The 22,977-nt window shown below is 44.6% G+C and overlaps 1 protein-coding gene across 2 annotated transcripts in view; it reads right to left on the bottom strand.

The window, feature by feature from the left end:
• LOC138758567 (adhesion G protein-coupled receptor L1-like) overlaps positions 1-22,977 on the bottom strand; it is a 674,108-nt gene that overhangs the window by 100,538 nt on the left and 550,593 nt on the right. For both annotated transcript variants that reach the window (XM_069927669.1, XM_069927668.1), the window contains exon 15: positions 11,026-11,235. In XM_069927669.1, coding sequence (XP_069783770.1) covers positions 11,026-11,235 — 210 coding nt within the window. The remainder of the gene's footprint in view (positions 1-11,025; positions 11,236-22,977) is intronic.

Below are 22,977 nucleotides of genomic sequence, written 5' to 3'. Positions count from 1 at the left end.
TGTTCGGGTTTCCCCGCAGCCCACACCTTATCAAGGACCTCCCGGACGCTCCATGGAGGCCAGGCAAAGCCATGGGGCACGTCGGAGCATCAACCGATGCTATTCCGCGTGTCCCCAGGCCACCTGGCAAAGTCGCAGGGCCGCAGGTCTCCCTGTCAACCGTATCGTCCGCGTGCACTGCTTCACGTGCGCGTGGATCGGCAGTGGCTGAACTCACCAAGGTGTTGGCACCATCTTGCGGGAGCAAGGTCGGCACCGGTGTCAAAATCGGCCAGGTTGGGGTCCTCTGGGCTTTGGGAATCGCCAAAATCGACTCAGACTCACTGTAAATCGAAATCGACTCACTGTAAACGTAGACCTCAATTCTTCTGTACTTTTAAATAGCAACTTCTTTAGTAGTTGAGCCTTAGATTTTTTTTACATTAGTTGTCATAGTAATTTACTATTGTTAAAAAAATTAAAAATATTATTTTTAAACAACTTAAAGTTGGGCATTTAATGTTCCAGCTGGGAGAAGGTGGAATACACATCTTGCCTTTATGCCATCTTTCCACCACCCCCCCCCCCCCCCCCCCCCCACTGACTACAACCTTTTGCGCTGATCATAAATACTGCCATCTTGGGCCCAAACCCAGCGATTGCAAAATTTAAAAATAAACCACCCTCAGCTCATTGAATAGGCCACTTGAAGCCAGTACAGATCTGTCCGCAGTTGGACTGGGCAGTTGGACCCTGTGGGGAAGCACTGTATCTCTTCTCCCTGCTCTCCGTTTGTCTGCACCAGCGGTATACTGCATTTATTTTTCATGAACATCGTGCAATCATTGAGCAAGTTTCAAGCAAACAAACCTTCCCGAAAGGCAATGAAGACATGTTTCACATAGTCCAAAATAACATCTAGATTTACATTTTGACATTGCTGTCACCATGCGAAGTGCTGGAAGATGTGTGGAACTCACAGACTGGTCAGCTGCTAGATTCAGAGAACACAAGACATCACATATAGTCCTGAAATTCCTTTTTCCTGTGGGCATGGCAGAATTACCACTAATTGGTAGTGCAAAGAATAAACTGCACACAGCGTAAACATGTAAACAAATAAAAAACTGTAAACAGATAACAAATGTAAACAAAATGACTGTGCAATACAGAAAGAAAATCAATAAAGGGCACAAGTAAAAGTCCTTAAATGAGTCTCTGATTGAGTTTGTTGTTGAGGAGTCTGATGGTGGAGGGAGTGCAGCTGCTCCTGTTGTTACAAGCCCAGAGGACCCCAAAACACAGCAGCAATAGGTATTTACCAAGACAAATGGTTACTTAAACAAAATTTGCTTTTAATTATCTTTAAACATGAAAACAGAATCACACTGTAACTTATCACTATTGACTTAACTAACCTAACTTAACCCCTTTCTAATTCTAAGCGCACGTGCATGTAATGTGTGTGTAAGTTCAGAAAAGTTCTTTGGTTCACAGTCCAATCTCACTTATCATTTCTCCAAGTTCACTGGTTGCAGGCAATTCTTATATTGTGCACAGATGTTAACATTTATAAAAGTTCACCAGGCTTTGGTGCTTGAAAGGTAAATGGAAGGTTTTTGTCAGTTTTCAGAGAGAGATTAGTTGTACACTGGACACCCACAACTGATTCCTTTTTAGTCAGCCACTTATAGTGTCTTGCTGAAGGATCTTGCCCCCTCAGGGTTCTCCAGATGATAACCTCTTTCTTTCTGGTCACCACAGAGTTCCTTTTTGTTTCACTTATTTCAAGTGAAACATTAGTCAGCCAGTCCTCTCCTCTTGCATGAACCACAAGGGCTTTGACCAAGCTGAACCAAGCACTCACAACCCATCTTCCAAATGGGGCTTTTCCACAAGCTTGCCAGCTTGTCCTGTTCCAGTCCCAGCTGCTGCTGCTGACTGTAAAACTGTAGAACTGAATTCTGTCTGTCTGTCTGTCTATCTCTATCTTTCTGAGAGAAAGCCTATTTTACTCTCTCTGCTTGCAGAACCACATGACCCTCTTAGAACAGCAAGTTCCACTCCAGACAGTCTACGATTCTGACATGTTCTTTCAAACAACAATCCATTAATGAAGTCTCTTGGGCACTCTCCAAAGCTTTTGCAAAGGCTCTGGGGCTGATATGTATAGCATGACCAGAGCTCCAGTATTTTAAATAAGATCTGTTTTAAAGTGTTTGTTTGTGATCTACACTAAAACCTGCTACAATTTATCTCCCCAAAACATATCTATATACAATATAAACACAACATAATCTGCCAAACTGTACCTGGTGGTGCGAGACTTGTGGCACCTATACCTCTTTCCATGACCACTGCCCTCTATCCTTACTGACCCTAGAGGCCTACACCTCCACCTCTCTGAATCAGCACCGATACCTCTTTCCTGATGGCAGCAGCGAGAACAGAGCATGTGCTGGGTGGTCTGGATCCTAGATAATTGATGCTGCCCTCCGTTCCATGTAGACGTTCTCGATGGTGGGGAGGGTTTAATCTGGGCTGCGTCCACTACCTTCAGCAGGGCTTTTCCCTCGGGGGTATTGGTGTCCCCATACTGGACAGGTGGATGCTTAGCATAGATATCACTCAACTATTCAAGGATAACCTGAAGAATCCTGTAAATCAGATGAGAATTTAGCACTCAAGTCTCTTGATCAATCTAACAGTGGGTGGTACTATTTGTAACTGGGTTCATGAGATAGCTTCTACATCTGAAGAGCATTCAAACTAAAACTAGAGACAGATGGCTGTTGCTATTTTTAATAAGATTACCCTATTTAAGACCAAGTTAAGATATGCTGTTCAACAGATTTCTAGGCAGAGATAGAGAGAAATTTGACTGAAACATGCAGGAGCAGAATTCAGCCCATCCAGTCTTTCGAACCACGGCTGAAGCATTTATCCTCTCGAGCTCGTTCTCCTGCCTTTAACACCCTCGCTGATCAAGATTGTGTAATGCAGCCATACAACGTCCAACAGCTCCTTTTGTTCAATGTTCTCCTTTTGCATGCTTAATCCCGGCTGGAAAGCAAATGTGCGGTTTCTCATCAGCACACAAGCAGGTAACACCACAAAGGATCTTGTGTGACTACATTAGAACCTTAGGACAAGCTTCATCTGAGGGCCTAGAGTAGTTCAGTGAAACTCCTGGTATCCGGCACCTCCGGGGATTGGAAAGAACTGGATAGGCGCAATTTCCAGTTGCTTGAGTTAATGTGTTGCATGGTGAGGTGCACCAATTTTAAACATGTTTTTTTTTACCTATTTATTTTATGTAATTATTCTGGTAGTTGCTTGAATTCCAGGGGTTTTTATGTATTCATTCAGTCTTCCTCCACAGAGTGTGGAAAGTTATTAATTTTCCCTCTGTCTCCTTTCACAGAGCCAAAAAATCAATTCTCACTTCTCCTCAATCCAATTAACACCTTTTGTGTGGTTATATAAGACATTGGTGAGGCCAAATTTGGAGTATTGTGCGCAGTTCTCATTGCCAAACTACAAGAAGGATATCAGTAAGTTTGAAGGAGAGCAGAAAGAATTTACTAGGATGTTTCCGCATCTTCAGGAGTTGAATTACAGGGAAAGATTAAACACTCCTTATTCCTTGGAGTGTAGAAGAATGAGGGAAGATTTGATAGAGGTTTGCAAAATTATGAGGGGTGAAGACAGAGTAAATGTGAGTAGGCTCTTTCCACTAAGGAAAGAAAAATATGAGAGGGCATGGCTTTCAGGTGAATGGGGGGGGAGGGGGGGGAGGGAGGTTTAGGGGGAACATCTTCACTCAGAGAGTGGTAGGAGTGTGGAACATCTGATGGGGTGAATGAGGGCTCACTCTTAAGTTTTAAGTTAGATGCATGGATGGGAGAGTTCTGGAGGGTTATGGAATGGGTGAAGGTCAGAGGGATTACCGGTATGATGTTTCAGCACAGAGTAGAAGGACCAAAGGGCCTGTTTCCTGTGGTTCTATGGTTGGTCTGGACTCCTCCACCTGCCATTCTTCAGTCTTTATTCTGACGCCTCCCTGGTCTTTGCTTATTCCTTGAGGAAGGGCTCAGGCCCGAAACGTCGGTAATACATCTTTACCTCCTCTGGGCGCTGCGAGACCGGCTGAGTTCCTACAGCGTTTACTGTGTGGTTTTTTTACTAAAGTCATTCATTGTCCCAGAGGTTTCTACTTCAGTTCCCTTGATTGACAGAAAATGTCAGAGAAGTCACGGGGTGAGGCTATGACTAACAACAATTTAATGAATTACTTGTGTTTACATCAGACCCATGAGACTGGTTGTGACCACCTGAGAGCCAACTTATTCGTTTTGACTGCCTGATGAATTGGAAACATGACACTGCATGCTTACAACATGGATAGAGGTGATTCAGCCCTTTAAATCTGTGTCAATTCTTTGTAATAGCAATCCAGGCAGTTCCATCCTTCACATTGCTCCTGTCGACCTACAAATTTTTCCCTTTCAGAATCAGCGTTTATTGTCATGAACAAGTCACAATATTTGGTGTTTTATGGAAACAACACTGCAAATATTCATATAGACCATTTTTACAACACTAAATTAAAAATAATAGTGCATGATAAGTAAAGCAGTGTCTTTGGTTCATTGATCATTCAGGAATCTGATGGCAGTGGGGAAGAAGCTGTCCTTGTGCCACTGAGAGCTTGTCTTTAGGCCCCTGTACCTTTTCCCCGATGGGAGCAGAGTGAAGAGGGCATGGCCTGGGTGATGGGGGGTCCTTGAGGATAGAGGCTGCTTTTTTAAGACACTGTATATATCCTATCCAGTTGTCTCTTGGCACTGCCTTCGCAGGTAACTCAGGGGAAATTCCAAAACCTGGGGGAAAATTTCTTCATTTGATGTTCTCAGGTTCTCTACCTCCATCTGTCTCCTTTCCTCCGGTTTCTCCTATCAGTGAGCTAACCTCAACCCTCCCCACCCCCCCCTCAATCATCACTTCAGCCTTTTTCTCTTCTTTCCTTTCACCTTTTGCCTGTGTTGCACCCCTTGCCCCTTCAACCCTCCTCTCCTCCTTTTGCCTGTTTCTTCTTCTACCTCTCAAATGGCCCAGGCCTGAAATGTTGGCTCCCCTCTACTTCCTATAGATGCCGTGTGTCCTGCTGAGTTCCTCCAGTATGTTTGTATATCACACTTGACCCCCAGGGTCTGCACCTTCTTGTTTAACACTCTTCATTGATACACTTTTTCTGACCTTCATTATTTTAAATTCCTCTCTTGATCATCTCTGTTCCAACTTCTCCAGTTAAGCCCTTCTTTCATGGAATAACATTAGAGAATCCTTTCTTCCTTCACATCTTTGTTTTAAGTGAAGTATCGAACACTGGACACGATTCCCTAACTGTGCAGGAACCAGGGTTTTAGCATCCTAATTTTCTTGCCTTTGCCTGCACACAATGTCAAGGAGCTCAAATTGCCTTATAACAACTTCCGCAACCTGCCCTGCCATTTTAACACATGATGCAACTTGGTCTCAGATTTATCTATCGACTTAAGAATAAAGAACACAGTATGGCTCACTGCGGCGACTTATGTAAACCTTCTCCACAACCTTCCATTTTTCTTACACCCATGTGCCTATATAAGATTTTTTTAATGTCCCTATTGTACCAACCTCCATCACTGTCCCAAGCAATGCATTCCAGGCCCCCACTACTACCTGTGTAAAAAATCTCCCCTCCATTCAACTTAAACTGATGCCCTCAGGTATTTGTCACCAAAGGTGCTGGCTGGCCACCCTAAGCCACTTATGTAATTTATCGATATTGTGTCTTCTCACTTTTCTTTGCAAAAGATAATGTTGCCATTCTATCTCCAATTTAAGCTCATGTCCACATCTCATCAGACTTATGTCCTCTTTGGCCCTTTTAGTCCATGTGACCCATTTACACTCATCCAACATTAATCCCATTTCATGCTCCCCCCCCCACCTAATTCTACTTACTCATCACCGACACACACCCAGGGCAATTTGCCAGTTAACGCACTCAACCTGGACACCTTTGAGATGGGAGGAAACCAGAGCAGCCAGGGGATACCCATGTGGTCACAGGGAGAACGTGCAAACTCTGAATGGCGAGCACCGGTGGTCAAGGTTGAACCTGGGATGCTGGCACTGCACCTCTGAGCTCGTATTGATGGCAGGTTTGGATCTTCCGCCCTGTCCATCCAAACCATTTATGAGAACAACGTACATAGTCTACACGCACATTGAGAAAATAATTGATTCTAAAGTGACCCTAGGGAACACTGCTATTCCCATTCCTCCTTGACTACACCTGCTCACACCCTGACCTCTGCAAGGATTCAATTCCTTTCTCTAAATTCCTCCATCTCATCTGCTCCCAGGATGAGCTCTTAAACTCCAGATCATTCAAGGTTTTCTTTCTTCAATCTTTATGTTCTTTACTGCCATCAACTCAGCCCTTTTCCGCAAATCCTCTATTTCCTGCACATTTGCCTTGGCTCCTTCTGCCCCCATGCGCAACAATTGTCTACTTGCACCCACACATCCTCCTTCACCATTATTTGGGGCCCCAAACAGTCCTTCCAACATTTCACATGAATCGGCAGGGGCCATCTACTGCATCTGGGGCTCCCACTGTGGTCTCCTCTACATCAGAGAGACTGGGTGCAGACTGGGAGATCAATTTGTTGACCACCTCGGTTCCATCTGCTGCCATAGCGTGGATCTCCCAGTGGCCAGCATTTCAATTCTCCACCCCATTCCCTTGCCGACATGTCTTTCCATAGTCTCATGCACTGCCAGATGGAGACCACCCACACCTTATCTTCCAACTGCGCTCTCTCCTATTGGATGGCATTAACATCAACTTTTCTGGCTATCAATAAACATCCCACCCCCCACCCCCAACACTTCTTTGCCCATTCCATTTCCAGCTCTGTCTTTCTCCCTGTTCGTTTCACATAGACATAATCAATTCTCATATCATATCTAATTAAAACTTTGGTTGGTCTGGATCTCTCCTCCAACCAGAACTGTCTCTATTCTGCGTGACCGACTGAGTTTTGTGTTCTGAAGTGCACCGCACTGTTCCCGCCAATCACCAACTGGCCACACTACTCTGTTCACTGTGGTATGTGACCTGACCCAGATCCTGTGGCTCTGATCACCATCAATACGATTTAGGCCCAATGACTACTCAAGCTTGTGTAGAATCAGGGAGCAGAATTGAATCAGCTGAACAGAACTGTGAGAGCACCCGTCTCAGAGAACATATGTATAAAGTGAAGGCTGAAAAGTTTAGGGGAGACGTCAGGGTAGGTTTTTCACACAGAGAGTTCTGGGTGCCTGGAAGGTCTTGCCAGGGGGTTAATGGTGGTGGCTGGAAAATTAAGAGGCTCTTAATCAGGCACATGGATGAAAGAAAAACAGAGGGTTATGAGGTGGAGTTGGAGGAGACGGCGACCGAAGCTCGGGCGGTGTTGTGAGGAGAAGGAGGTGTAGTGTGTTGGGGAGTACTTCGGATCCAGTGATCACGGTACCATTAATTTCAATATAATTATGGAAAGAGATAGGTTTGGTCCGACGATGAAGGATTTTGAGTGGGAGAAAGGCAGATTTGATGAAATGAGAAGGGATTTGCAGGGAGTGGTTTGGTCTGATTTGTTTTATGGGAAGGATGGAGAGGAGAATTGGAGGGCATTTAGAGGTGAGATTTTGAGGGTGCGGAATCTTTATGTTTCTGTTAGAATAAAAGGCAGGGCCAAAAGTTCAAGAGAGCCATGGTTTTCAAGGGAGATTATAAAATTGGTTTGAAATAAAAGGGAGGCCTATATTAAATACAGGAAGCAAGGTATGGATGAGATACTTGGAAATTACATGGAGTGTAAAAAGAAGCTTAAGAAGGAAATTAGGATAGCTAAAAGAAGGTACGAGGTGGCTATAGTGAAAAAGGTGAAAGAAAATACAACAAAGGGTTTTTACAAATATGTGAATAGCAAAAGGAGAGTGAAGGATAGAATTGGTCCACTGGAGAATCTGAGTGGACAACTGTGTGTGGAGCCAAATGAGATGGGGGAGATTTTGAATGAGATCTTCTCATTGGTATTCACAAGGGAAAAGGATATGGAATTGTGTAGGATAAGTGAAGCAAAAGGGAAAACATAGGGATTAGGAAAGAGGGGGTATTGGAACTTTTGAGGCCTATAAAGGTGGATGTCTCTGGGTCCTGATGGGATTTTCCACAGGACCTTGAGGGAAGTCAGGGAGAAAATATCGGAGGCTCTGACAGTGATATTTCAACAGTCACTGGAGGGAGGAGTGGTGCCACGGGATTGGCGTATCACAAACATGGTTCCTCTGTTTAAAAAGGGCTCCAGGTGTAGGCCCAGCAATTATCAGCCAATAAGTTTGACATCAGTGGTTGGTAAACTAATGGAAAGTATTCTTAGAGATAATATGCATAAGTATCTAGAGGGGCAGGGACTGATCAGGGACACCCAACATGGGTTTGTGCGGGGGAAGGTCATGTTTGACAAATCTTGTTGAATTTTTTGAGGAGGTCGATTAAGAAGGTTGATGAGGGTAGAATAGTAGATGTTGTGCATATGGATTTCAGTAAGGTTCTGGATAAGGTTCCACATGGAAGGTTGGTAACGAAGGTTCAGGTGCTAGGTATTAATGTTGAGATAGTCAGATGGGTTCAACGATGTCTAGAAGATAAACGCTAGAGAGCCATGGTGGATAACTGTCTGTCACGATGGAGGTGAGTGGTGTGCCTCATGGATCGGTGTTGGGTCCCTTGTTGTTTGTCATTTACATTAATGATTTGGATGATGGAGTGGTAAATTAGATTAGTAAATATGCAGACGATACAAAAATATGGGGAGTTGCGGATAGTGAAGATAATTTTCGGGAACTGCAGAAGGACATGGACTACTTAGAAGAGGGGACTGAAAGATGGCAGATGGAGTTTAATATCGATGTGTGAGGTGCTTCATTTTGGGAAGAATAATCAAAACAGGACATATGCAGTGAAGGGGAGGGCATTGAGGAATGAAGAAGAACAGAGAGATCTTGGAATAATGGTTCATCATTCTTTGAAAGTGAATTATCATGTGGAAAGGTGGTGAAGAAGGCTTTTGGTATGCTGGTCTTTATAAATCAAAGCGCAGAATACATGAGCTGGGAGGTGATGTTGAGACAGTTCAAGGCATTGGTGAGGCCAAGTTTGGAATATTGTGTGCAGTTCTAGTCCCCAAATTATAGGAAGGATATCAATAAGGTAGAGAGGGTGCAGAGAAGATTTACTAAAATGTTTTCTGGATTGCAGTATCTAAAATACAAAGAAAGATTGAGTAGACTGGGTCTTTATTCATTGGAGTGTAGAAGGATGAGGAGGAATTTGATAGAAGTATATAAAATTATGAGGGGGATAGATAGAATAGATGTGAATAGGCTCTTCCCCTTGAGGATAGGTGATATTGAAAGGGTTAGGGGGCAAAAGTTTAGAAGTAACATGAGAAGGAACTTCTTCACTCAGAGAGTGGTGGCTGAGTGGAATGACCTTCCGGAAGAGATGGTTGCAGCAAGGTCAATTTGTAATTTAAGAGAAGGTTGGATGAGTACATGGATGTGAGGGAATTGGAGGGTTATGGGTAAGGAACGGTTAGTTGGAACTAGTGGAGTTCACTTAAAACAGACTAGAGGGGCCAAGATGGCCTATTTCTGTACTGTAATTGTTATATGGTTTTATATATTGTGAAAGAGTATATAGGGGTTTTTGGGAGATAAATTGGGAAAGATTTGTTAGAGTAGGTTGCACACAAACACTTTAAACCACAGAATTTTTGCAGGAGTTTTGCAGAGTGGTATTTTGCAAAAGGCAACAAAGTAGCAACATATGGAAGCAGTTTGTCTGGAAAACAGTTTGCTGTCTGGAAGAGCACGTGATCTTTTCAGGCAGAGGGAGAACAGCTTTGCTCTCAGAGTGGGAGGGGGAGTGAGAGAGAAGACAGATAGACATAGGTTCCAGAGGGACAAGCTGGCAAGCTTTGTAAGATGGCCTGGTCAAAGGAGAGGACTGGCTGTCTGGTGCTTCCCTTGGAATAGGAAAAACAGAAAGGAACTCTGTGGTGACCTGAAACAAAGAGGTTATCATCTGGTGAACCCTGAAGGGGGCAAATTTCATCAGTAAGACACTGGAGTGGTTGTCCTGGAATGAGAAAACTCTCTCTCTGAAGACCAACAAGAACCCTCTTGAGTGGTAACCATTTACCTGTTAAGCACCAAAGCCTGGTGAACTTTGTTAATGCTAACTTCTGTGTACAGTACAAGAAATGCCTGCAACCCGTGAGATTGGACTGTGAACCAAAGAACTTTTCTACACTTATATACACATTACACACAGGTGCACTTGGAATTAGAGGGGGGTTAAGTAAGTCAACGTTAAAGTTTGATTCTGTTTACATATTCAAAGATAATTAAAAGCAACTTTTGTTTAAGTAACCCTTTGTTGTGGGGTATATCAATTGCTGCTGGGTTTTGGGGTCCACTGGATGACAATATAGGTTGACAGAACATTGTGGTCTGAAGGGCCTATGCTGGGCTGTAATATTAGAACATACAACACAGAACAGGCGATCAACGTCCTATCAATATTCTATGTTCTTAACAGGAGAAGTGCAGCAGTTAAAGACAGGGGTCATTAGGGACAAGTAAAAACAAAAAACGCTGCCCTTTACCAGCTATGCCACATCCGAAAAAAAATCAAATAAATTTTTACCATCAGGCCCCCTCACATAGCCATAAGAGTTCAATCCTTGCTTACTGTGATTCAAAGTCAGCAATTTTTTCTACCCCCAACAATTCTTGACGTTGCAAATGATACCCAAACCTTCAAGCCTGCTCTGACCTTCACCCTGAGGTCCCTGCCACTGATCTTTGGACCACCACCTGCTGTTGGCATTTGACTTCTCTTCGCACCCTCGCTGCTTGCTGGGGTGTGGCTATACTCACCTGGTATTGGGTTTTATTGATGCCAATCAGAAAGATGAGCTCAGCTATGAAGAGGTTGATGCAGAGGTTCTTGTGGATGGTGTTGCGATCGGTCTGAATCCCTCGAAGGAAGCAAAAGGTGGAGATGCAGATGGTGAGACAGACCAGCGATATAACGATCCCAACCCAGGTGATCACGGAGAGCAGGAGTCTGTGCATTCGGTCTTCATACTGGTGGGAAAGCAGAAACTTCATTAATGAGGTCAGAACAGCACAAGAGATCGTAAGAATTGGAGGAAGCCTCTGAGGCAAGACAAGGTCAATCAGGCTTTTCCATTGTTGCAAGTTCTCTGCCCGGGCCCTGAACCCATCCTCTGACATTCCATAACACTACCCTACAGTGAAAGCCATCACGTGTACTGGGAGAGAGGCAATGCACAAATGCACGACTCGAGAGAGCTTTTGGCATATTGGCCTTCATAAAACAATGTTTCCCGTTCAGGAATTGGGATATTATGGTAAAGTTGTACAAGACATTGGTGAGGCCAAATTTGGAGTATTGTCTGCAGTTTTGGTCACCGAACTACAGGCAGGATATCAATAAGATTGAAAGAGTGCAGAGAAGATGTTGCCAGAACTTCAGGACCAGCTCTGGGGTCATCAACCAGGATGGTAGACTTCCTGGGGAAGGAGTAAATTCGTTCATGAAGGGTAACATTGGTGGCCGTACATAACAGCGACCTGATTGCGTGGAGCACCTCAGGAAGGCCCTTCTGAGAGACTGACAGCCTCCTCGACTTAAGGGCAAGGAGGATGGCCTTCACATGATGCCATTCTCTCTCTCCACCTGGACATTCCCTCAGGGGTTATATCTAGTGGTCCTGCAGTTGCCGATACCTCTGGCTAGCAGGTATTGGCGCAGCTCATCTCGCTCATGAATGAAGACCCTCGGTCACTGTGGACTTATGATGGGTACCTGAACAGGATGATCAACTTGCACAATGTCCTGATGACTGAGGTGGTGGTCCTGTCTAGGCAGGGGACGGCAAAGGGGAAAAGGGAATACTCATTGAATACCGTGAGGAAATACACGTCGTGGTTGGTGGACGCAAGGGGGCTCTTAAAATCCATACCCAGGCGTTCAAAAGGCCTTGTGGTTTTCACCAGTGCACCATATCTGGTTGGTAGAAGTTCAGTTTCCACTCCGCGCTGACATGACAGTCCCTAGTCATGTCTCTGACACCCCCAATGTATGGCAGATTACATGATTTGATGAAGTGGAAAAATTTTGTGACACTGGGGTGGCAGAGATCATTGTGGAGGATCTTGAGGTGGTCTCTCTGTGCATGAGACAGAGCATCTGGGGGCTCATTGAGCTTCCCTGGATGATACAGAATATCGTAGTTATAGGTGGAGAGTTTGATCCTCCATCTCAAAATCTTTGTCTTATCCCACTGTCTGTTGTTAAACATGAACGCCACAACCCGTTTTTGGTCTGTATTGACCTGTAGTCTGGGAGCATAATGGCAAACCCATGCAGCAATGTGATTATCTTTGGAAGTTGGCAGCATCCAAGATGGCACCCCCGTGTCATGATGTGCTCATCCCCGTGGAATGACAGTGGTGAAGATGGGACCCTCCGTGTCATGGCGTGGTCATCCCTGGGGGGATGACGTCGGCAAAGATGGCAGGCCCCCGTGCTGCACACGTGGCGATGCTGGGACGGTTGGCCGCAAAAGTAGCACTTTGGGTGCTCCTGAGGGATTAGGGCTCTGGTGGGTTCACTCATCGAACGTGGTAGCGGGCTGCTGGCCTGGTGCCTATTGCAAAGGCATCCTGCATCATGTCCTCAGGGCGGCCAACACTGACTGGAAGTTGCACACTTGTGTGAGTCACCGCAGGGCCTGGAGGAACTCATCGCTCGATTGACCCAGTTACTGTCTGTGGATAATCAGCATGAGCCTGGCGTATACCTCATTGACTTTCTCCCTTTACTGGTCCTTGTGTATGTTCATTGCCTCCATATACGTTGAGCCGTCCCTGATCATCAGGAATACTCGATGTCCAACCCAGGAGAAGAGGAGATGCAGCTTGTTTACCTCCGTGGCCATGACTCCAGAGGAGTTCTATAGAAAGACTGAGTTTGACACAGTCTGAGGCCTCTGGCGATTGTGGGTCGATCTCCAGCTTATCGAGCTTCAAGAGTTGTTCCATAATTGAAAAAGAATAGGATGGCCTTCACGTTTATTGTAAATAAAAGCCTACGGTTCTGTAACTCTATACTTTTGAGTTATCGATAGCGCATCAATTTTATTTACAATAAACGTGAAGGCCATCCTGTGCTAGGGAGGGGTTGTGGTGTTGGTGCCTTGACTCAGGGTCCAGAGGGAGGAGCCACAGGTCGAGTCATAGGACAGGGTGGAGCCAGATAAATGAGTGTCCAGCAGTTCACCACAATGACTGCATGTATTGGGGTAGGTGAGGTGGGGGATGGGGAGGGGGAATAAACACAGTCTCTGTAAGTTATATGAGCATTGAAAGGGATTGTGTCGGATTTTTATGAGTTTATGAAAATCAAAAATAAAACATTAAAAAAGATATGGACATAAAGCATGGTAACAGGCCCTTTCGACCCACAAATCGGTGCTGCCCAATTACACCTGATTGACCCACACCCCCCGTGTGCTTTGAAGGGTGGTTGGAAACCAGAGCTACCGGAGGAAACCCACGCAGACACAGGGAGAACATACAAACTTCCTTCTAGACAGCGTGGGATTCAAACTCCGGTTAATTTGCGCTAACCATTACACTAATTGTGCCACCTTGTAAAGATAGATAAAAAATATTCACAGTTACAGTAGTGCATGTAAAAAAATTGTGGTGTTTCATCAGGTCTTTTTGTGTGCTGGAGCAGTTTCTGATGAGGATAGGAAGGGGAAGTTGAAGAGCTTAATAACTGTTAGAAAAACACTGTCCTTGAACTGAGAGATGCTGGACTATAAATTTCTGAACCTTCTTCCTGAAGGTAGCAGCGAGACAAGGTTTCGACCAGGGTGATAGATGCTCTTCATTATGTTGGCTGCCTTCTCGTGGGGTGACATCTGACATAGACGTCTTCAATGGGCAGGAGGTTGGAGCCAGAGATGGACCTGGCAATGTTTGCAACTGTGCTTCTGTGCACTCGCATTAACAAGTCAGACAGTGTCCTTTTCACTGTGCGCCTGACAAGCCAAATTTCCTCAGACTTTTTAGAAAGTAGGGGCGTTGGTGCGCCTTCTTCATGGTTGCCTCAATGTGCCGGTTCCAGGAGAGGTCCTCCGATACTTGGACTCCCAGGAAGTTGAAGGGTCCGACTCTCTGCAGCTCCGTTACATCAACGTGGATGCACCTTCAGTCGCTCCTTCCAAAAATCTGTAATTAGGTCCTTGGCCTTGTTGACATTAAGAGCAAGATTGTTGCTCTGGCACCACCCAACTAGATTCTCCACCTCTATCCTATATTCTGACTCATCATTTCCCGTTATCTGGCCAAGATTGGTGGTTTGTCAGTTTCTTTGGTGCAAAATGGCGGCACTGCTGGAGCCACTGTAACAGCAATACTGAGCTGGTGCGGACCCATGGAGAGCAAGGAATGGAGTCACAGCGCTCCCGCGGGGACCAACCACGCAGGCCTCCTACAATCAGCTCCATACCAGCATTAAATGGCCCGTTAAAGAAGCTGACACTGGTTTTATTTAAAATCCCTTGACCGTGGAGTTTGTGCCCAAGATGGTGGGCTTGAGGGGTTCCAGACTCCAGGGGAGCGGAGGATTGGTGCAGGGCAGCAGAAAATGGGGAGATCGTTCCCATCCATCTAAGAAGGAGAGGCAGAGGAGACAACCCACAGGACGGCAGCCACAGCAGTGAACGAGTGTGGAGTCCTGAGGCTATAGGGCCCACAGAGGGGGCCGGACTTCTGATGACTCTTGGAGAGGAACCCATGCAGACTGCGGGCTGCTGGAGACAAGGGTCTCTCCAGCATATTGCTGGAGACTGGCTCGAAACTGGCTGAAAGGGTACCAGGTATTGGAACCGGGATGTGAAAGGTGCCAAGGGTGTTAACTTGTACTGGAGTTCAGATCTGGAGCTCGGGTCACCGATAGTTTGGATTGGACTCTATGTCACTGCGGAGGCTAGGGCAGCGCCAGTGGTGAATGCACGGACTCTTGATGACTCTCTTTTGCTTCTATTTCTCTGACTGTAAGAGCCGCTTCAGGCAATTTTTGCCGATGGCAAATCTGTCTGCCTTACAGCAGGCAAAAGGCAATTTCATGTAATATGACACATTTTTTATTACACAGCAATAAATTGATTTTTTATCTTAATTTTTAGATTGATTTGGAGCTGAACTTGGCTTCACAGTCAAGGATGAACATGGAATTGAGCAGGGGACAAGGCCGCAGCCTTGCACTGCCCCATGTTGATGGTCAGTGAGGAGAAGGTGATGTTGCCGATCTACACTGATCGGGGTCTGCCGATGAGGAAGGCGAGGATCAAGCTGCAGGGGAAGCTTAGTCTGACCTTAGGTTTTGCTGGTACAATGATGTTTAACATTGAGCTGCAGCTTCCCTCACACGTGTTATATCTGCCCACTGCCTCTTATGCATCGTGACAAAACTCCCTCATTCCTCACTGTGATCTCCCACTATTTAGCAATTTTTAAAAAGACAAATCAATCATGTCAAAATTAACAATGAAAAATGTTCTGTTTCTGTGCTCTGATGTTTTATGGTTCAACAGTTCTCTCGCGATAGTCTCTTGACCAGATCTCTGCCGACAAATTCCGATTTAACTTGTACAATAGCCCTGTTCCAAAATGACTGCCACTCCTGGAAGACACCCCTGGACAAATTAGTTAAGAACAAGTCAGGTCTAATTCTGAAATTTGACAAGCAGCCTTTTACTTTTTGGCCTTCTGTGAGTTTGTCCTTTCCTCTTGTATTGAAGCCAAGCCATTAATAATTCTATAAGGAACCTACCAAGGGAGCCTGCGGGGCTGAAGGCAAATCGCCCATTTCCCAGTGATACAGCAGTAATTGCTTTAAGAGCCAAAGTTAAATCTTTGCACATGAAGACCAGATGCAAGACTCCTGTGATCCAATAAGCTTCTACCTCACCAAGTATTAAGCACAGCAAGTTCAAGAGGTCATTTGCTCTCAAATGCCACAAATCAAAAGTAGCAAAGATCTTCAAGGATTGGAAATCTGAAACAGATTTTACACAGAGTATTGTGTTCTGTTCTGGTCAATCAGTCAGTCAAGTTTATTGTCATCTGATTGTACAGTACGACTTGGCAAAACAGTGTTCTCCGATCCTCGGTGCAAAACATGCAGACACACAACCAGACATAACACACATACAGACAAATAATGCATATTCAGGACAAGTATTCATAAGAGAGTCTCGGAGCATTAGTGTGAGTAGTTCCTTTGGTCGTTCAGCGTTCTCACTGCCCATGGGAAGAAGCTGTTCCTCAGCCTGGAGGTGCTGGCTCTGATCCTCCTGTATCTCTTTACCAACAAGAGCAGCTGAAAGATGCTGTGTGCGAGGTGGAAGGGGTCCTCCATGATTTTGAAAACCGTCTTCAGACAATGACCCTGGTAGATCATGTTGAAGGGAGGGAAATTTCAGTGATCCTTTCTGCCACTCCTTATGGATTAACTTACGATCAATTTCCCTGCAGCAACCGCACCACACCGTGATGCAACAAGCTAGGACGCTTTTGCTAGAGCTCCTGTGGAAGGTGGCGGCCTTGCCCGTTTCAGTCTTCTCAGAAACTGCAGTCGCTGTTGTGCCTTCCTGACAAGTGAGGAGAAGTTGTCTGTCCATGACAGGTCACTAGTTAAGTGAACTCCAAGGAACTTGGTGCTCTCCACTTCCTCGACTACACTGCTCTTAATGTGTAGTGCGGGGGGTGGGGCGCATTCCTGGTCCTCCTGAAGTCCATAATCATCTCTTTCATCTTGTCTACATTGAGATTCTCATTTCATTTTCATCTCTTCGCTGTAGAGTCACTCATCGTTGTTGCTGATGAGGTCAACGACTGTCATTTCATCTGCAAACTTGATGACTCTGTTGGATCTGGATCTGGCAGTAGTGTGTGAGTAGTGTGAAAACACAGCCCCAAGGTGTGCACGTGCTTGACATTCTGCTACTGACTGCAGTCTTTCCATTAGGAAGTCCAGGGTCCAGTCATAGAGAGGGGTGTTGAGTCCTGGCAAGAGTTTTGCCTCCAGCCTCTGGGGAATGATTGTATTAAACGCTGAGCTGATGTGAGGTGTTGTTCTCCAGGTGGGTCAGGATGGAGTGAAAGGACTGTCTATGGAACGATCATTACAGGAAGGATGTGGAAGCTTTGGAGAGGGTGCCAAGGAGATTTACCAGGATGTTGACTAGATTGGACTGTAATTGGGCAACCTTTGGAGCGAAGAAGAATGAGAGGTGACTTAATAGATTATGAAAGGCATGGATAGGGTGGAGAGCCAGCCCATTTTCCCCATGGAAAAAGTAGCAAATTCTAGAGGGAAATGTAAGCCGAGGGAAGCTTAGAGGAGACATCCGGTGATTTTATTCCAAACGAGGGGTGGTGGAGGAAGTTGGCACAATAGGGACTTTTTAAAAAAACCACTTAGATGGGCACACAGATGTCAGAAAAACAGAGCATTAGGGTGTGAGGTAGGGAAGGTTTAGATTGTTGAGTGGGCTTAGCATAACATAGTGGGCCAAAGGGCCTGTCCTGTTCTATGAAACCAGTTGAAGGGCAGCATGGTTGGCATAGCAGTTAGCACGTCTTTATAGCACTAGCGATTGGGACCGGATCGGGGTTTGAATCCCATGCTGTCTGTAAGGAAATTGTACATTTTCCACGTGTCTGCATGAGTTTTCCACCGGGGTTCCAGTTTCCTCCCACTGTCTGAAAATGTCCCGGGGGTGTAGGTTAATGGGGTGTAAATTGGGCAGCGCGGACTCGTGGGCTGAAATGACTTGTTACTGTGCTGTATGTCTAAATTTAAAACGTGGCGAGTGAGAGAGAAAACAGTAGCAAAGCTGTGTTGTCTACAAGAACAGAATCTAAGCAAAGTTCAAGCCTCAGAAATCAGTTGTGGACAGAGGCTTGCCAAATGGAGTGCAGCAAGTGAAGAAGGCTCAGCAGTGTGAATAATCTCCCATCCGATGCTACCGTCCAGTGATGGTTAAAGAACCAGTCATAGCCAACAGACTGCGGAATCCTCCACCCCATGAAGTTACCATATACCCCACCTTAGAGGCAAACAAAGGCTTGTCAGACTCAGCACTCTGTCGTGCAGGTAACCCCCTACCTGAACTTATGAAGGCAGCTGGACGAGGTGCTCAGCCGCACTTGAGAGGGCTGTCCCCTGAAGTAGAGCGAGCCCTGAGCACTGAGAAGCCACAGGCAATGGATCCTGGCACCATGTTCCTGAAGGCCTACAGATCACTACAGAACTGTTTGCGTGTCTCTAGACATTTAAAATCTATAGTAATTCAAACAATTGGAAAAAATTGGGGAAAATAAAGAGGTAAAAAAATACTCAAGTTTAAAATTGGTGCACTTCACGCCAATCACGCATCACACACCCTCAATCAACCAGAAAATTCACCTATCCAACATCTACCAATTCCCATAGATGCTGGATATCAGTGGTTTTACTATATTTAGATTTTTAAAAAAAATTAAAACTGACAAAATTCTAAACTGTGCCTAAAATAGATCTAAATAACTCAAATCCAATCTGGTAGCACAGTACAAGGGGTCACTCTTTGAGAGCAGCTATCTCTGGCATAGAACTCTGGCTTGGACATGGACACTGTGAGCCCAGTGCAATGGGTTGGGGGCCAGGTTGATTAAGCTCAATCTGTCATCTATCAGATAATACCTCGGTGTGGTCAGTCGTGTAACAGAATTGTATTATTATTCTTTCTTTTTTCTTTGGCTTGGCTTCGCGGACGAAGATTTATGGAGGGGGTAAATGTCCATGTCAGCTGCAGGCTCGTTTGTGGCTGACAAGTCCGATGCGGGACAGGCAGACACGGTTGCATGGGTTGCAGGGGAAAATTGGTTGGTTTGGGTTGGGTGTTGGGTTTTTCCTCCTTTGCCTTTTGTCAGTGAGGTGGGCTCTGCGGTCTTCTTCAAAGGAGGTTGCTGCCCGCCAAACTGTGAGGCGCCAAGATGCACGGTTTGAGGCAATATCAGCCCACTGGCGGTGGTCAATGTGGCAGGCACCAAGAGATTTCTTTAGGCAGTCCTTGTACCTTTTCTTTGGTGCACCTCTGTCACGGTGGCCAGTGGAGAGCTCGCCATATAACACGATCTTGGGAAGGCAATGGTCCTCCATTCTGGAGATGTGACCCACCCAGCGCAGCTGGATCTTCAGCAGCGTGGACTCGATGCTGTCGACCTCTGCCATCTCGAGTACTTCGACGTTAGGGATGAAAGCGCTCCAATGAATGTTGAGGATGGAGCAGAGACAACGCTGGTGGAAGCATTCTAGGAGCCGTAAGTGATGCCGGTAGAAAATATATATATATATTTCTTGGAAAAAGCTTTGTGGGTGAATAGGGACATGGACACTTACATGCAGAACCATTTTGAGAAACAAAATGTCCATTAGTTCATTGTTGGTTGAAGCTGTGTAAACAGCCATAAATCATGGAGTGATTGTTCATTGAAATGTTGAAGACAATGCTATTCCAACAAACAAGCTTTTGCCTCAATGACCTGTGCAGACAGGTCTAAGGCATTAGCTCATAAATGCTTTTGGATGAGAAGAACTTCAAAAAATAACAAAAGTCAGTAGTAATATCATGTGATAAAGATGTTTCAGAAAGATATCTTTAATATTGCACCAAGAAACATCTGAAGTCAGCACAGAAAAACCAAGGAGATGATTATGGATTTCAGAAGGAACTTAGTTGAACATGGCCTAGTCCTCCTTGAGATCTCAGTAGTGGAGAAGGTCAAGAACTTCAAATTACTGGGTCTTCTGGAGCTTCCATGTTGAAGCAATCACAAAGAAGGCTCGCTAGTGGCTATACTTTGCCAGGTGTCTGATAAACATCTACAGGTGTAGGGAGCATACTGGCTTGATCCATCACCATCAGATATGGAGGTGCCAACTCTCAGGACAAGAATAGAACTACGAATTAAGAATGAACTTGGCCTGAGACATCATAGGCATAAAACTTTACTCCATCAAGGACATCTACACGAGGCAGTGTCTTAAAAAAGCAGCCCCTACCATTAAAGACCCCCCCACCCAGGCCATGCTCTCTTCACTGCTACCATCGAGGAAAAGGTAGAGGAGACTAGAGACGACCACTCAGCAACAAAAGGGCAGCTTCTTCCCCGCTGCCATCATATTCCTGAATAATCAATGAACCACAGACACTGCCTGACTTTTCGTACACTGTTATTGTTTGATATAGTAATGTCATAAGATGGTTACAATGTGCATGTTTGCTGCCACAAAACACTGAATTTCACGACTGTCCCATCCTGTCCGTTTTTACATGGCCATTTCATGTAACCTTTGCTGGGGTTTGTGAAATCATTGTGAAAGAAAACCCAAGTTCTGAAACCTCTGTGCAAGAGGGAAATCATTCGTAGGAAGAAACAATTCTCAGAAAACAAACTTACGTGAGTTTGAGAACTTTTGAACAGCAATAAGAGCTTTGAGTTTCAACACAAAAGCTTTTCTGAGATGGAACTTTAAAACCACCTCCTCAGAATTATGCCTAAGCTATAATGGTTTTGGGTGTGCATAGAGTTAGAGTTAAGTTTAAAGTTAACTAAGAAGTATTAAGTTATTAATAAAAATTATTGTTTTGAAGATACCATTGTCTTGGTGAATTTCTATTACACTATTGGTCTAGTTCATAAAAAATTGGGGATTTGACCAAAATTAGAGCTTATTGACATTAATTTTCAATTTGTTTAGTTAAACTTCTTTTTGAAAGTCAATTAAAATGCTTGTGTGTGTTGAAAAGGCAGCAGCAATGGATATTGAACAGTTCGTGGCATTGCCAACCTCTGCAGATTTGAAGAGGGCAGCAAAGCACAAGTGTTTGCTTCTCGGTGAAGAGTTGAAACTTATGGAGACAAAAGTGTCAATGAAAAAAATGGAGGTCTAGGGAATTATAGCTGATCACAATTTAAAAGAGGGGACTTTTGGAGAGGATGAGTTGAAACAATCTCTTGAGCAGCAGTTACAATTGAGAATGAGAGAGAGAGAGAGAGAGAGAGAGAGAGAGAGAGAGAGAAACCCAAAGGAAGTACGAGTTAGAAGTCCTTAGGATTTAGGTGAAATAAGCAGAAAAACAAAGAAGAAGCTGAAAAGCACAGGCAGATTTTGATAAACTTAGAAAATCATAAAACTTTGGAAGCTGAAAAACAAAGTGTTCTTGAAAACAAGAAGGAACTCAATCTTTTGGTTCTCATGAGTTTTATGTCTAATAGGGAGGTAAATATTTTCAGCACTTTGAGAAAGTTGTTGAGAGTCTGAAATGCCAAGAAACCAATGATCCTTCATGTTACAGGGTGTAATTAAAGGGAAAGCGCAGCAGGCTTATTCTGCCCTTACAATTCAACAATCCGCTGATTATGACACTGCAGGGCAAGCTGTGGTTATTGACACTTTTATCTCCATAAGTTTCAACGCTTGACCAATAAGCAATATGAACTAAAAGAATTGATGTTAGTTGAGGAAATTAAAAAGGTGTGTTCCTAATGATATAAAAACAAATTTAGATGAAAAGTGAGTGACAACTTGGCAGGAGTCTGCTAAGTTAGTAGATGAGTGTGCTTGAACTCACAAGGTTAAATTTGTTCCCCATAAAACTTCCCAATAAAGTAATATGGAATATCCATGTAGGGTAGAAAATAAATGGGGAATTAGTACTAGAGGTAAAGAAAAAGAGAGGCAAGGAAAGGAAAAACCTTTGGGTCCATGCAACTACTGTAAGAAACCTGGTCACAAAATTGTCCTGTGTTAAAGAAGGAAAAGGAGGCAGCACTAAATGATTGGATTCGAAGAGATAAACTGAAAGGAAGTAAAGAAAGGGCCAGTTCTGCTGGTAAAATTAGGGAGGAATTGAAACATTTGTGTCAAAGGGTAAGGTCTCTTTAAAGGAATGGTGATATTAAAAATCCTTAGCGATATTGGGGAAACCCTAGTCACTCATGTCAGACAATGTTTTGGAGTTTGGTGATAAGACTTCCATGGGTGAAATGAATTTGATTCGAGGGTTGGTGCATGATCCAGAGTTGATACCTTTGCACAAGATCATGTTGAAATCAGAATTAGTTAATGGACTTGTTAAGATAGGAACCAGATCAAGTTTCCCACTGGGTGGTATTTTGTTGTTATTAGGAAATGATTTGGCAGAGGGCAAAGTTGTTCCTGCAGTGCAGTTAATAGATAAGCCAGTCGTGGATGAGACAAAGACAGATTCTGATATACATCCGGCTTGTGCACTAACGTGAGCTATGTTGAAAAAGCTTGCCAGTGATGTACAGAATGATTTCACAGCAGTCTGTGCCAGTGCAGACCAGTGGCAAAACCACTGGGCATTATCCAGAGAGGAGTTAATAGAGGGGCAGAATATAGATCCTGATCTTACTGAAGTGAGAGATGATGAAATTAAAGTGCCAGTTAGATATTATTTCAAGGAAGATGTGTGATGAGGAAGTGGAGACCACCTGATATCCCTGCCCATGAAGAGTTTCATCAGCACCTAAAGTCCTCTCTCAGGGCCCGACTCACTGGCCTGGACTGGGCAGACGAACAACCCTTGGTCCTCCTTGGGATCAGGACTGCACCCAAGGAGGACCTGCAAGTCTTGTTGGCGGAACTGGTATACAGCGGGCCATTCTTCCTGCCCGGCGAGTTCTTTGGCCCAGAAGCCGACACAGCACCAG

This window comes from Narcine bancroftii, chromosome 3 (assembly GCF_036971445.1).
Source record: "Narcine bancroftii isolate sNarBan1 chromosome 3, sNarBan1.hap1, whole genome shotgun sequence".
Classification (NCBI taxonomy): domain Eukaryota; kingdom Metazoa; phylum Chordata; class Chondrichthyes; order Torpediniformes; family Narcinidae; genus Narcine; species Narcine bancroftii.
The sequence above is the reverse complement of the archived record's forward strand: the minus strand, read 5'-3'. Positions and strand labels throughout refer to the sequence as shown.